The sequence below is a fragment of the Eptatretus burgeri genome, unplaced genomic scaffold (assembly GCF_056783735.1).
Source record: "Eptatretus burgeri isolate ZD-2024b unplaced genomic scaffold, Ebu_testis_v1 Ebu_testis_scaffold_3178, whole genome shotgun sequence".
Taxonomy (NCBI): domain Eukaryota; kingdom Metazoa; phylum Chordata; class Myxini; order Myxiniformes; family Myxinidae; genus Eptatretus; species Eptatretus burgeri.
In genome coordinates, this window is record NW_028225126.1 from 165,001 (window position 1) to 179,915 (window position 14,915).

The 14,915-nt window shown below is 46.6% G+C and overlaps 1 protein-coding gene and 1 pseudogene across 2 annotated transcripts in view; one reads left to right on the forward strand and one right to left on the reverse strand.

Moving 5' to 3' along the window:
* The window catches only part of LOC147006423 (tubulin alpha chain, testis-specific-like), a 15,019-nt gene extending 14,376 nt beyond the window's left edge, over positions 1-643 (forward strand). Inside the window, exons 4-5 of the mRNA XM_085868828.1 lie at positions 1-192; positions 289-643. The exon at positions 1-192 is cut by the window's left edge and continues 489 nt beyond it. Of these exons, the coding sequence (XP_085724954.1) occupies positions 1-192; positions 289-585 (489 nt within the window). The 3' untranslated portion in view covers positions 586-643. The remainder of the gene's footprint in view (positions 193-288) is intronic.
* A 3,709-nt stretch (positions 644-4,352) lies between these two features.
* On the reverse strand, positions 4,353-10,927 carry LOC147006424 (paired amphipathic helix protein Sin3a-like; annotated as a pseudogene). The gene is made up of 3 exons (XR_015054852.1): positions 10,726-10,927; positions 7,522-8,459; positions 4,353-6,920 (listed from the first exon to the last, which is right to left on the reverse strand). The product of XR_015054852.1 is annotated as a paired amphipathic helix protein Sin3a-like (transcript).
* Between the last annotated feature and the right edge of the window lie 3,988 nt (positions 10,928-14,915).

A 14,915-nucleotide genomic window follows, 5' to 3' on the forward strand; every position in this document is an offset into this window, starting at 1 on the left:
TCCGAGATCACCAGCGCGTGTTTCGAGCCCGCCAATCAGATGGTGAAGTGTGACCCTCGGCACGGTAAGTACATGGCATGCTGTATGCTGTACCGCGGAGATGTCGTGCCCAAGGACGTGAACGCCGCCATCGCGACCATCAAAACCAAGAGCTCCATCCAATTTGTGGAGTGGTCTCCTACCGGCTTCAAGGTACGTCCGGATGAAGGTAAACCATTAGGGTTGTGTTTGGTAATGTCCGACGTATCATTTTCCTCACTCATTAGTTATTGTTTGTCTTCTTTCCAGGTGGGCATAAACTACCAGCCTCCGACCGTGGTACCTGGAGCCGATCTCGCCAAGGTCCAGCGGGCGGTGTGCATGTTGAGCAACACGACGGCCATCGCGGAAGCCTGGGCACGGCTCGATCACAAGTTCGACCTGATGTACGCCAAACGTGCCTTTGTGCACTGGTATGTTGGGGAAGGAATGGAGGAGGGAGAGTTCATGGAGGCAAGGGAGGACCTCGCCGCGCTGGAGAAGGACTACGAGGAGGTTGGAGCCGACTTGATTGATGGAGAGGGAGAGGATGGAGACGAGTTCTAGTTGTTTTAGCTCTCTAAGCCCTGTATTTATTCATGATACATTAAACTTCACTGACATGTATTTTGGAGATTCTTTCCTCTTCGTCAACTTGGAGGTATTCGGTTATGGAGAATATGATTGATGTTGTTACAGCCGTCGGGTTCGTCTGGTTTCCCGGCTCGAATCCTGGCGAACTGCGTTCAAGCGGTTGCGGCGGTCGACTGATTCAGCCATCAGGGGCCGGACTACGTGACCTGTCCACCACAACACCACGCTGAATGGGACCATAAAGGCAGTCAAACGGACGCACGTTCTCGAATAACGACCGAGCAGTCGCTGGACGTATGCGCGGCCTTATTCTGGGCGCTAATCATTTGAATCCTTTCTGTCCTTTTAACAGACGTGTTTAATTAATGTCGCCCTGAAGGCGATGCGACACTCGCAATGCCCATGTTTGTGTGTGTGTATCTGCGTCTGTATATTTTTCCTTTAAAAATGTTTTTCTCTGCAACAGCATATCCGATCGATGCAAAACTTTAAATATATCAGGGACTCCCAATGGAGAATATATTAAGGCTAATTCTGACGTCATAGGTCACATGGTATGGTCACACAGCACGAATGGCTTGCACACAGCACGGCACTGATTTAACTCGGAAGGTGATTCCATTCTCCATCATCCCACAATGACGAATCATACGCCTCTCTCAGAAAGTCAAGAAACTCCCCAACATCAGGTTCTGTGTTCTCCATGACCTGATATGAAAGATGTTTATTCAAAGGTTAAATTTACCTGACCAGGTGTGGTACATCACTGTTTCATTTATTTATGAAATCGACCGGAATTCATTATGCGGGTCTACTCTACTGGCTGCATCATTTTCGGGAGGTGTGGCTCTGCCACTGAGGAAATCTGGCCAGGACGCCTGCACACACTGGCCTACTCTTTTCAAAAGGGTACCATGGGATATTTAACAACCATCAGTGAATGCTATCCGAAAGGACACCAGGCTTAACGTCCCACCCTCCGCCCCCCCCTCCTCCCCAAAGACTACTGTGCAGGAAGTTAAACATGAACGTGTTAACGTGATCATATCTAACCACACTCGATGACGTCATGGGTACACTGTCTGCTCTGAGTGTTGGAGGTCAAAGGATAAAGTGTGGACAAAGAACCAAAGGTTGGTGATACCAGCACTGGCTTTCATGGGTCTGATGGCTTACTCTTGTGTTGAGGTTCCCTGTAAGGAGTGTTCACAGAACCTCGATGCAATGGAGATCTGCAGGGACAATGGCAAGACTTGTTGGGAGCTTGCTTGTGGATGGGTCGCAGGATGCACGAGCGTGAGGCAGCCAACACCACTACATTTCACACGGGTGTGAAACACCCTCATGGCTTGCGGTGTGCTGGCCAAACAGCCTGTGAAGATGTTCGTTGAAGTGTGAAGCGCTCTCCCTGTGTCTGATGGGGTGCCACAAGTCCTCCACCTGGCCTCGCACGTTCACAGGAGGTTTTACACAACAATATTACCCTATCGTACGCCAATATATACACTCGCTGCCTCCTCGGTTTAACAAGACGACTTAGCTCTGACAGATATCCTGATACAAGAGTAATGCCACCATACTCGATCACATGGTATATACTATTCTTAAGGCAACCCATCGATGGACACCCTGCTTCCCCCTATCCCCCTTTCCAAGTAACAGTATGTTTGTTTTATTAATTCGTCCTTCATTGATCAGTGGTTTGGACTTTTCAAACTGGTCCGATATCTCACCATCATTGTCCAAACCCGTACATCGAGCCCAACCATCCTTTGAAAAACAACCTCTGGTACAAAGTGTTGTACATTTGAACACTCCAACCCAATCTCATAAAATTTAGGTACAATGTGTTAAAATAAAAACGATAGACGAAATCCTCGTTGGGAGACACGATTCGCGAGAAGGTATCACCTCGTCAGCATTATGGTGCAGGTGTGTCAGGCTCGACCGTGAATATTTCAGCTCTTGTTATTCGCGATATTTATTTGGCTTGGCTTGAGGTGCCAGCTATTTCATCCACCAGCCGTGTTGTTAATTCACGACCCATCAGAAGCTTGGCAGGTGAGCGACCGGTGGTTTGATGTGGTCTGGTGCGGTAGTTGAGCAACACACAAGCTAATCAAGATTGAATGGAGCCTTCCTTGACGTGGCTTAGACCATTCTTCATGATCTGAACAGCACGTTCGGCTTGACCATCACTGGCAGGTTTGTAGTGGGCAGATGTGTCGTGCTTAATGCCATTCATTTTACAAAAGTTCTGAAACTCTGAACTCGTAAATGAAGATTCATTTTCTGATACAATGGAGTTTGGAACACCATGTTGCGCGAACATGGAACGTAGAGCTTTAATTGTTACAGCAGAGGATGAGGATGACACCACGAGAGCTTCAATCCATTTTGAGTGGGCATCAATTACGATAAAGAAGAGCTTCCCTTGAAATGAACCAGCATGGTCGATTTGTAGTCTGGACCATGGCTCTGATGGCCATGACGACATGGCCAATGGAGACTGTGGCGGTGTCTTGGCATGGGCTTGTCAAGTGTAACAATGGCGTGCACTGGACTCAATGTCACTGTCCAAACCAGGCCACCAAACATGGGCTCAGGCAATGAATAGCCTTCAATGGTGACTATGCCTGGATGAGCATTGTGGAGTTCACTGATAATTTTCCCATGGAGTCAGCTACCCCAAAGCAGGCGGTCTGCATCAATGGAGAGCCCATCCTTCTGGATGAGGTACGGTTTCGCCCCTTCCGGTAGTGATGACATAACACAGGGTTTAATTTGTGACAAATCTGGATTGCTATTGGTAGCACAGCGGCAGACTGAGCATTCGAGCATTCGGGCACCGATCAAGGGGGCCCGGACCATCGAGGGGGCCCGTGCTCAAAAAAATTAAAATAAATTTACCACTATTAAAGCTACAGTTTCAAACTTTACACAAAATGATTATTAACTATAAATGTGTAACAAAAATCGGGGTTTGTTACCTCTTTATCCAAAAAAATATCTTAACCATCTTCACACGGATGTTTTATTCATCTTATCGAGAAATACTGCAGTGTTCAATTGATGAGGGTGCGGATTGACTCGGTCGGTCCGAACATCCCACTATCTTCTTTCTTTATTATTATTTTTACATCACCAGTGGGACCGTTGGTCCAAATTTTAATTGGTCTTCACAGTCTTCTGGGATCCCAACCTGCTGTACTGCTTGAGCATTAGCTTGCCTTTCAACAAGCCCAGATGTGCTTGGGCCAGGGTGGGGTGGTGTGGAGTGGGGGTTGATTATATATTCGTTATTATTATTGTTGCCAAATTATACTATTATTATTATTAGTGTTCATTAATATATGAGCTGTCATTTGAAACGAGGAGCTGGACGACACATGAGGCCTTAGTAACAATGAACAAAGGGAGAATACCAACGACAATCATGCCCATATTTAACATGACCAGCAGTGACGTTGTTCTTGGCTCAAGGAAGACCCTGGGACACCTTCACTCAGTGAAAGCAGTTTACCCGGCTGCACTGAAAGTCGCTGAGGCCTTGATGAGTCTATGCACCCACGTTTCTGATGGAAAATTTGGTTCATTAATGGAGACAGGAGCAGGAGAAGAAAAACAAGAATGGGATTCCCCCACCCTCCCACCCTCCAGTGAACCTCAACCACTTGATGGAGGAACAACAAGGAGAACACTCAAACAACCAAGATCGTGTAGTTTTGTATTTTTAATTAATTTTTTTTTAATTTGTGGAATTTTGTTTTTCACCTTGAAGTTGTGGCTCATGATGTGTAAAATAAAGGTGGGAAAAGTCTGATTTAAGGTAATTTAATTCCAGGCTGTAAGGTAACAGGAGTGGGATAACCACAACATCGAGCCATCTCTGTTGTTTCATACCAGTTCTCTGGTTAAAGCTGCTTAAAAACAACACTTGCTTTCCTCTCAAAACAAAAAATGGAAGTCAACACAGTGACCTCATTCTGTTGGCTCGCGTGATGTTCACAACGTTCACAACGCCACCCTGCTACCTTTCAGACCTTTCGACAAAGTTCGTCCAAACGCCGGTACTCAACGTCCATCCGAATCCTCCTTCTTAGTGCCAAGCAATTCCACGGTGAGCTTCAACCTTCCACCATTTTGCAAGAATTTGCATTTTTCCACCATCCACCGTCAGTGGCGATGTTCTGCAGCTGTCGCACAATGCTCTGTATCAGCTTGTCTATTGTGAAACAGGTGTGAGCGTGGATTGTGAACATCTCCCTCAGCTTGTCTTCAAAGGCACTCGACTCCATATATCCATCCAGCAAGTTCCTCACCATGTCCAAGAATTCTGGGTAGTAATCCTCCACATCATGCTCACTTCTCTTCTTGAGACGCAGGCGTAACGCTGGACTGTCCTTGCCTTCTCTTCCAGGTCCCAGCAGCTCCGTGTCTCGTTCATGTTCCCGTCTCTCTTCCTCTATCCGTCGCTCAGCCTGTTGGTACATATGTAGCAGGCGCTGGCAGAGGATCTGGTGAAGCCTGAGCAGGATGTACCAATTGTTATTCACAAAGAAAAGGTTGTAAACGAGGTCCATGCCTTCCAGTTTGTGTGCCTGTGTAGTCGGGAACAACTTGTTCTTCGTAGGACTGTTTTCAACCTTCCCCTTCCTTGGATCACAGTCGTCTTGGCCATCGGTTTTACCATGATCCAATTCAATTTCCTCTGCCTCGTCCTCTCCATTTCCACTGCCTTCCTCAACATCACCAAGCTCCCCCCATGACAAGAAGAACAGGTCTGGTAGGAGATGGTGGAAAATCTTCTTGATCTTGCGCTTGTCTTCTGCTTGTAAGCCACTCTGTCGAATGACATGATGGATGATGAGTGAAGCTGCATCCTCGAGGACCTGCTTGTTCTCGTATTCAAAAGAAAGATGTGGTCCAGGTGGTGGAGGATTGCCCTCTGCAACCTGTTGCTGCTGCTCATTGAATATTGTTTCAATCTCATTGAGAAGGCTTTTGGAACGCAAAGCCTCGGTGTCAGTCTTTTTGAAGTTGATGCCCTGATGATCAAGTGACTTGAGATGATATTTCTCATGCTGCTCGTGCCAGACCTTGTTGAGTCTACGCTGTGCGTCGCTCCATTCGTCATCCTTGCTCTTCAACCTTTTTAGTACAATAGGCACGGCCACCGCAGGAATTCTCATGAGTCCATCAATTATGTCACTGGCTTTTTCCCCATATAACCGCTGAACAGCTTTGCGATGGACCACCTCTGAGGAGCCCCCCAAGCAGGAGTCGAGATGGAAACGACTTTTGTCCTCTTCGGACATGCGGGACATCTTTTGCTGAACGTCTTCCAGCACACGGATCATTGCCAGGTTCGTTTGCAGCACATAGTCCAACTCAAAACGTTCATCTTCACAGCGGTACATACCTCCCTCATACAGAGTCTTCTTTGAGCTCACGGACGTCGAATTCTCAGACCAAGATGGAAATGAGACCAATGTGTCATTCAAGACCTCACGGCAAAGTGATGTGCGTCCGCTGCACTCTGGTTGCTGGTAACTTTTGGAGCAGGGAAAGGTAGCTTGGTCCCAATTGCTCGCAGGAAGTGTTGCCGATCTCCGTGGCAATGCTTTCTGAGGAAAGGTCTTTCAGCAGTGCTTATTTTTTGGTGCCAACGAAAGCCTTGAACCGGGTGAAGAGTTCAGGAAACTTCCTCAAGAATGGGTGGACCAAGTGAAGAAGTTCTACTCGAGAGACAATCTTCTGGTTGAACAGCCCGAGGAAGCGCAAGAAGTTTTCATACGATTCATGGCTCTTCAGTGGTTTGCGTACCTTTTCGAAGAAGGCATTCTCCCTCAGATTCCCCTGCTTCTTGGTATCCGCTCTCGAAGAATCCTTAAATCCACCTGGCATCAGCTTTTTCTTCATCGGAGGTGTGGACTCCGGACCAGACATGCGTCGAATTGGACCTCCGTTCTGATTCAACCTCTTGCTGTCGCTCGTGTTGCAGATATTGGTGCTGCTGCCGATCAGAAGGTTCTTCACAGTTTCACCGTGGTCATTGTGCACCGAATCAAGATTCTCGCAGGTCTTCACCAACAAGTGTGATCCATTTGCATCGGGGATGAACTTGCCAAACTCTGCGAGATCTTCCTGGTTCTCGAATAGTTGTGCAATCTCTGCACGGACCCGCTGTTCAGTCAGCTTCGGTGTGTAGTTTCCCTGCGACCCCTTCATGTTGCAGCGCTCCTGGTAAGTGTCTAAAATTTCCAAAGAAGACTCGGACATCTCAGGCTGGTTCTGGAAGCGTTTTTAACCTGTTTTCACCCCTGTCTGTTTGTTTGTTTGTGAACAGTATTACGGAAAAACTCCTGGACGGATTTCGACGAAACTTGGTGGGGGGATTAGGTATGGTCCAAGGATCATGCCATTAGATTTTGGACTTGGTCCAAAGTCCAATATGGCCGCTATGGCGGCCAATTTGAAAAAATATTTGAATTTTTGTTTTTGCATTTCTTCATGTTTTAAGTGATTTCTAACCAAAAATAAATAAATTTGTTAGAGAAAAAAAAAATTTGCAACTTTTTTTCAAAAAAATTTCGATTTTATTTGAAAAATATTTTAATTTTTTTTTTGCATTTCTACATGTTTTAAGTGATTTCCACCCCCCCCCCAAAAAAAAATTGTAACAGAAAAAAAACCCAGAAAATTTGCACCTTTTTTTTCAAAAAAATTTCGATTTTATTTTTTGGGCATTTCTACATGCGCGTCGATCTAGTTTAGTTTATTCAATCGTGGTTCAGTAGAGTCTGATCCGTTTTGACCTACAATGAATAGGATATCAGGTTCACTTAAGTGACCCAGCAGTATTGGCGGCGGAGGTTTTGCACTCTACCGAGTCCTCCCCCTCTAGTTTAATCTTGTTTATATCGTTGATAACATCGTTGACCTCGATGGGTTGAGCGTCGTACAGCTGTGGTTGTGCAGGGTGCTGGGTGGTGCGAGATATGTGACTGGTGTTTGACGGGACTGGATACCGGGTAGGAAAGCCAGGCAGAGATGGTGGTTGCTCAAATGGATGTGGAGAGCTGGGGAGGGGTTTGCTTGGCAAGGCAGGGGGTTGTGTGGGCGAAAACTGCGCGTGGTGCAAGTTATCGAACAAAGGCTGAATTGTCGCGTGCCCCATGAGTTGCACAGCTTGCGTTGGTGTGGAAACACCGATCAGATCATTCGGCGGGACCTTGATCTTGCAACTGGAAGGCAAAAAGGCGTTGAGGTCCTTGAGCAAATAGGGATGTTCCTTGAACAAGTTTGAGACGTAGCTGACAATGCCTGCGGCATCAATACTCCGTGACTCCAATTCCTCCATGGTGCTCACAAAGTCATTGTAAACCTGGATGTTGTTTGCCAATCGTCGCTTCTCCTGGTCCAAGTCGGACAATGTATAGTCAGTGTTCAAACACTGGAATTGCTGCCCCCGACCTTGTGCTTGCGTTTGTGAGTGAGCACTGTTGGGGTGAGTTAATGATCGTGGATGCGGTGATGACTGCTGGAACCCACGGAGGTGAGTGCTGTGTACACTTGGATATTGCCCCAGAGATCCTTGGCCAAACGGTGGAACCTGGTCGGTCGGAGGGCTGGAGTAACTTTGGATACCATCACTTAGATGAATGTTATCAGCCATGGGCTCGTCAACAGGAGCAGGAGCAAGAACTTGATGCTGAGGCCGAGGAAACAGGTCCCCTCCCGGAGCGATTCGAGGAGGCTGCTGCTGGGTTGTTGTGGTTACGTTTTCCTCCTCATCCATCCACCGCTTCATTGTGTACTCGTAACACAGCTTTTGAGGAGGAAATCTGTCAGAAAGAAAAAAAATACAAGGGAAGAAAAATGGGTAATAATTCTGGGTGTGCGAAGGGAAAGGAGATCGGGGTACGCACGGAGTGATGTTCGATCTGTTCAGCCACTTCACAGAAGATTTTTGAAGGTTTCCAAAAAAAAACTCGATCCGATATGCAAGGAACCGCTCTCGTCTGACTCTATTGGCTGGGTGATGTCATGAGCTTTATCTAACCAACCAATTCCTTCAATCCTCATCCATACGCACCGTCCCTTCCTCTCGTCCACCATTTATCGTCACCATGAATCGATCGGTTTCCAATTCGCTCTTCGACATCTTCCTGTGATATTTATCAGTATTTTTCGAGTCTTTCGAATGGTGGGATTCGATTCGGATCGTTTTAATTTGGATGCGGGATGTCCACAAATTACCGTTCCAAATAAAAATCGTAATAAAGAATGAATGAAAAGAGATACCACGACGCAATTTGATGCTTGTGAATGAGCGAACGTTTCTCAAAAGTTTTATCGTCAAAATTTGTCAAAAATCATCCCAGAGCATTTGTCACCATTTATCATCGCTTGACTCTCTAAACCAGGAAACACTGCTCTTTTACTCCGTGGGGATGCTATTTGCATATAAAGGTGACGTCATGCGTCACAGTCAACAAATGAAAACGAAAAAAAGTAAATAAAACTTTGAGAAATTGTTGTGCTGTTTCCAGATACTAGAGCGTGCCCGTACGTGTGTGGCCGTACGTGCAAAAAAAACAACAAAAAACGTATGTGCGAAAAAGAAAAAAAGAACAATTGTGACGTCAATTGTGACGTCATAGCACCGTGTCCTGTCATTGGTTTGGAAAATAAATGGCCATAACTTGGGAAGCACTTGAGCGATTAATATCAAACCTTGAAAAGGCACATACTCAGGTCCCCAGAAATATACCTGGTAAGTTTCCATTAGATCGGACCAGTGGTTGTCGAGAAACAGCGGTCACAGACAGACAGACAGACCGACACAGAGATTGTTGGAATTATAGATAGATGTTGTTGTTGTTGTTGTATTGCCGGATTTGAGAGATTGTCAGGAAGATGATGATGCAAAAGGGGAGGGGCATGTGAAACGAGAGGGAGGAGCCATCTTCAAGGAGTCGGAGTTCGAGACACGTGAACGTTTCGTGCTGCGGAATCAACGGACTTGTAGCCTGCGAACAGCATTGTTTAGCGTCTGTTGAGTGACGTAACAGAAATGTTCTGTGTTTGAGACATGTTATGCATGTTATGTACGTTGTCTCACTCAGAACCTCCTTTTCATGACCGATTAGTCAACATATCGAATCGGGTTTTCAGCACGTTTGGTTCACCCTTTGTTTATGGCTCCATTGTTTACGGCCACATGGCTCCCCTGTTGCTTAATTAGTTTTTTTTTTTTTCATAGGACTGTGAATTTCAAGTGGTATTTGCAAAAAACAACACACAACTCGGGTGTCAAGTTACAGACGAATCACCAAAATTAAAACAAAAATTTTTTTTCAATTAATTATTTTTATTTTGTCACAAAATCTGCAACCGCAGCATGCAAAGGGTTAAAAAAAAAAAAACCTGCTTTCTATCAAGCTTGAACGTTTTTAGCAGCTCTGGCAAAGCGAACGCTGCTCATAGAGAGCTCAGCGTTGTTGTTGTTGTTCTTCTTGTGAAGACAAAACCTTAATCTCGAGGACTCGGCTCTTGTATATACAAGATCCGGATCTCCTTAAATACTGAGCACATGTACACATCCTCACATAGACGGTGCCTTTTGAGAGCGTCTATCATGAACTTTTAAATATATTCGGACATTTGCTTTAAAGTTTCGAAAAGTTCACGTTACTATTTAAAGATTATTCCATTTATCATATTGTAATTTCGTAAATACACGATATATCGAAAATACGTAAATACAGTATGACGGGTTTCGCTGTTGGCTTAATCAAGGCACGTGACGAAATATCGGAAGTTGTTTTTTTAAAAAAAATTTTAATGTTTTTTTTTTGCCGACAAAACCTTTAGGACGCTGCTCTTGGACACATTTGTCCTTGTTCCAACATGGTTGCCACACCACGTGATCTATGACGTCATAGCTAGATTAAAGCATTCCACACGAGTTGTGGTACCGATGGTGAAAATTTCGTCTCACTCCGACAAGCGGCTGTGGAGAAAAACACTAAAGTTCTGTGCGGACAAACAGACAGACAAACAAACAAATGTCCTCTCCTTCAGGCGAGGGGTAACCATGACACTCGCCACCTTCTTCACTCGCTAAAAACGGCGGGAAAACCACCCCCGCGATGCCTGTCCAAGTCGGCAGTACCTCAGGAACAAGAAATGGAGGGATTTCCACCTCCTTGCCCTTGTTCGTTCTTTCTCTAAAATATAAGGTTTTTTTTCGCCATTCTCAGCAAAGTTTACAAATCATCAGGAAAAAAAACAATCGTGCTGTTGGTACGAGGAACAATCCAAAAATATTAAAAAATAAAAATAAAAAAAACCACAAATTACTGTCGCGCATTACTCCGCTTGGGCCGCAAGCGCTGCATGAAACATGTGATTGAACCGAATGAACAAACGCTGCTTCAAAGAAGAATTATTGTAACAATTATATCTGTGTACCGAATATGTGTGAAAATTGTGGCGTATTGGCATGGAGCGTTGTGGGGACGTGGAGGAGTTGTGATAGTGGTGTGATAGTGTCTGCAATGCATATAGCTGTTCGCGCCCGCTCGAGGCTTGTAGCACCAGTTAGCAGCATGTGGTATCATTAGCAGTGTCCTGTATGTCGTGTGCCTGTAAGGTGCATCGAGTGCGTACTAAAGCGGAGTTACGGGCATCCTACGCCCACCCTCTCGCTCGAGGCAATAAAGTGGAGCTGTGTTACCCTCCGGCTCGTGTCTGCCTGTTCGCACCTCGGCCACGACACTACAGAAATAATGTTGGAAATCCAGCTCCGATAAATGTGACCGAGTTACGTGTGGCCTCTCCGCTTAGTTCAAGAGAAACGGACGACGATGAATTATTATTGGCATGGAGGAACGATGTTTGAAACCATGGCAACGAACATAACCACAACAAAAACTGGATCCCCGGTACGTAGTGGATCCACGATCGGAGTGAGAGGAAGAGAAAGAGGAGCAGAAGGCTCGGAGACGCAGGAAGCTCAGTGGGCGAAGAGAAAGAAACCGAGAGGGACCAAGAGTTTTTGGGCGGTGTAGAAAGCCCGGAACACTGTTTGGTTCGGCGGGAGCTGCCGGATATGGTTGGGGAAGGTGTGGGCAGCAGAAATAGAGTTGCTTGCAGCTGGCATATCTGGGACGCAGGAGAGGACTCGCCCACTGGGCCTGGACACCTCAGGGACGTGGCTGCGTGTCCCATCGCGCCGCATCGCTATTGCCCATCTTCCCCATCCTTTCCTCCGCATTCTCTCGGATGTTTAGCCTTGCGCAGCACTCACTTTTCTTTTTTCCACACTTTACTCTTCTTTTTTTTTTTCAAGTCCTTGTTGTCTTCCTCTCACCTGATTTGCTCTGTTAGCCGGTGCTGCACCTATCTGTTCCGCTCGGCAGATGATCTCCAGGTGTGGTCTCCAGTTGGGTTGCCGTGCCACGAGAAAGGTCTCGCAGAAACATTGAAGCGTAACCCTGCTAGGCCGGTAGTCTAAGTCAAGCGGCTGTGGCTGTGTAAGAACTACAGCCCGTTGGGCCGCGGAGTTATCTGTGGTCCGTGGCCTCGGGACAGGGTGTTCGGGAGAAACTGGAGTGCTTCTCCTTGTGGCGAGCCCCGAACCGGAACAATTTGGTGGGATTTTTCGAACCCCGTGACTTCGTAACATCGGGAGTCAGGATTGTGCAAATTCAAAATTGTGACGGAGAGTGATTAGGGTGCAAATTTTAGTTAAAAAAGTAATTGTGCAGCGACGTCGGACCAAGGTGAGCAGATCATCCAGGTGGGCTTGGATGAGAATGACGATATGGAGGAGGAACCGACGGTCCAGGGAGTTGTGTATGAGAATGACGATATGGAGGAGGAACCGACGGTCCAGGGAGTTGTGTATGAGAATGACATTGAGGGAGAGGGCGCAGTTGGGGCGCCATGGAAATACCAGCAGAGCTCAAACCCCCATTCCCCGGAAAACATGGCGCAGGATAGCAGATCGACATCGCCACCGTAGTTATTCTGTCCAGCAGTTTATTCTATTAAGGTTTTCATGCAGAGATTCTTCGATCTACATCATTATTATGCAAAAACGACGCGGAGGGTCTGCCGTCGACCTTGCATGGGTGTGCGGTTAACCAAAATGAACTCCCTCCCCACTGCCTTTCGCCCGCCGCCACCCATCCCGATGGACCAGAGGCCATGCTCACTACGGAGCGCAATATTTCGATTTTTGTGTCGCGGTCGTTATCGATGATCGCCTGAAATCTGCTGCGGAGATCGCCATTGCTCAGCAAGGTGCATCCCATTGATCTGAATGCTGATGATCGTGACAGACGATAGTGTGTGTGTGTGTGTGTGTGTGTGTGTGTGTGTGTGTGTGTGTGTGTGTGTGTGTGTGTGTGTGTGTGTGTGTGTGTGTGTGTGTGTGTGTGTGTGTGTGTGCGCATCTCCTCCCCAGGTGCTCACAGTGCGCTCTCCTCGCCAGGAAATTACCTTATTCAAAGCATCGAGTCCCGCTTGATTTCTCAACAGTGACTGCTGGTGTACAGTATATAGACAGGAGTAAACAGACGTTCGTTAAGAAAATATTGTAGGACAGGGACCTGGCTTGATCATGACATCTATGTTTGTTGGTACCAATTTTAATTCTTACAAATCCTTCATTTTTACTCCTCTTGGATTCTGTGGATCGCTCAAGATGTGTTGCACACCACGAGATCATTGTCTCCACATCTACTGCACATTCAATCATCTCACCGACACTCGACTCACAGCGTGCGTCTAAACACCATGCTCTACCTGATACCTCGGTACCTCCACCAGATCGTGGAGGCTTCTTTGCTTGGGTTAGTCCGTGAGGGTTAGGGTGTCCACTCAGCAGCTTGGAGGAATCGTGATTGTTGAAGGCACCACCACCCCCATGCATTTTCACCTTGCCACATATACAGACCGAGCAGATCAGCACCCTGCACAGATTCCCTTTCTCGAGATGGAAGGGGCAGCCATTTACGGACAGGGAAACAACATCACCCTGGACATGGATCACCCAAACTCCACCACTTAATACTTCCATACCGGACTCAGTTGTGCCTAATTACCTGAGTTCCACAGCCTGATATAGGTCTACTCACCCCTGTTGCTCGAAGCAACCCGTGTTCTCTGAGTTCAGCCATTGTATTCCATCCGGCGACACTCTTGTTCAACATCGGTGTGCTTACGTGTGTATGAGGGGCCACCATGTAAACTACAGCTTTGGGTCTTGAACCTTGTGTGTTTATCATAAATTCCCAAAAGCACTCATTTTGCTCTCAATACCTGTTACCGAAGGAGCTGCCCTCACAGTGTTGTCCCCAACCAGAGACTGGCCCGTGCACCTGGATACAGAGAGAGAACGTTTCTGATTATTGGTCCTCACTCCTCACCCTTGTTTCTGGACCACACACTGCCCTGGATTCTCAAGTGGGCTCCTGTTCCTCCTGAGCCTGAAACAATTATTTTCACTTCTGGTTTCATTTCCCAAATTCAGAACAATTCCCAACAAATGGTCTTTTCACTCCTCAATATTGAGTCGCAGGGTCCCCTCCTTCATCCCGACTTGGTTCTCGGTTTTTGAGAGAAACTTGTGCCAACGGGTTCCTCTCGTTTCCTTGGCCCAAACCCATGTTCACTACACGGTGTATGCTCCAACATTCAGGTGAATACATCCGAATACTGCTCACACCCACACTCGTATTCACACACTACACACTCACAAACACCAGCTAAACACTGACACAGAAACACACGGAGACAAGACACGCAAACAAGACACGTAGACACAGACACACAGACAGGATGTCATCAGACGGATAGACACAAAAACAAATAGGACACGGAGAGAGACACAATTAAAATACACACAAACACACACCTGAAACTGAAGTTCCAATGTTTGGCACTTCACCTTTTCAGCACAGCACACACCAAGCTCAATGGGGAAACTGTTCGTGCAGCCAATCACAACGCCCGACCCTCCCCTTCTCACCCTATTTATAATCCATTCTGGTTTGACTCACCTGCCATCCTTCAGCCAATCACAACGCCCGACCCTCCCCTTCTCACCATATTTATAATCCATTCTGGCTTGACTCACCTGCCATCCTTCAGCCAATCACAACGCCCGACCTTCCCCTTCTCACCATATTTATAATCCATTCTGGTTTGACTCACCTGCCGTCCTTCAGCCAATCACAAAGCCCGACCCTCCCCTTCTCACCATATTTATAATCCATTCTGGTTTGACT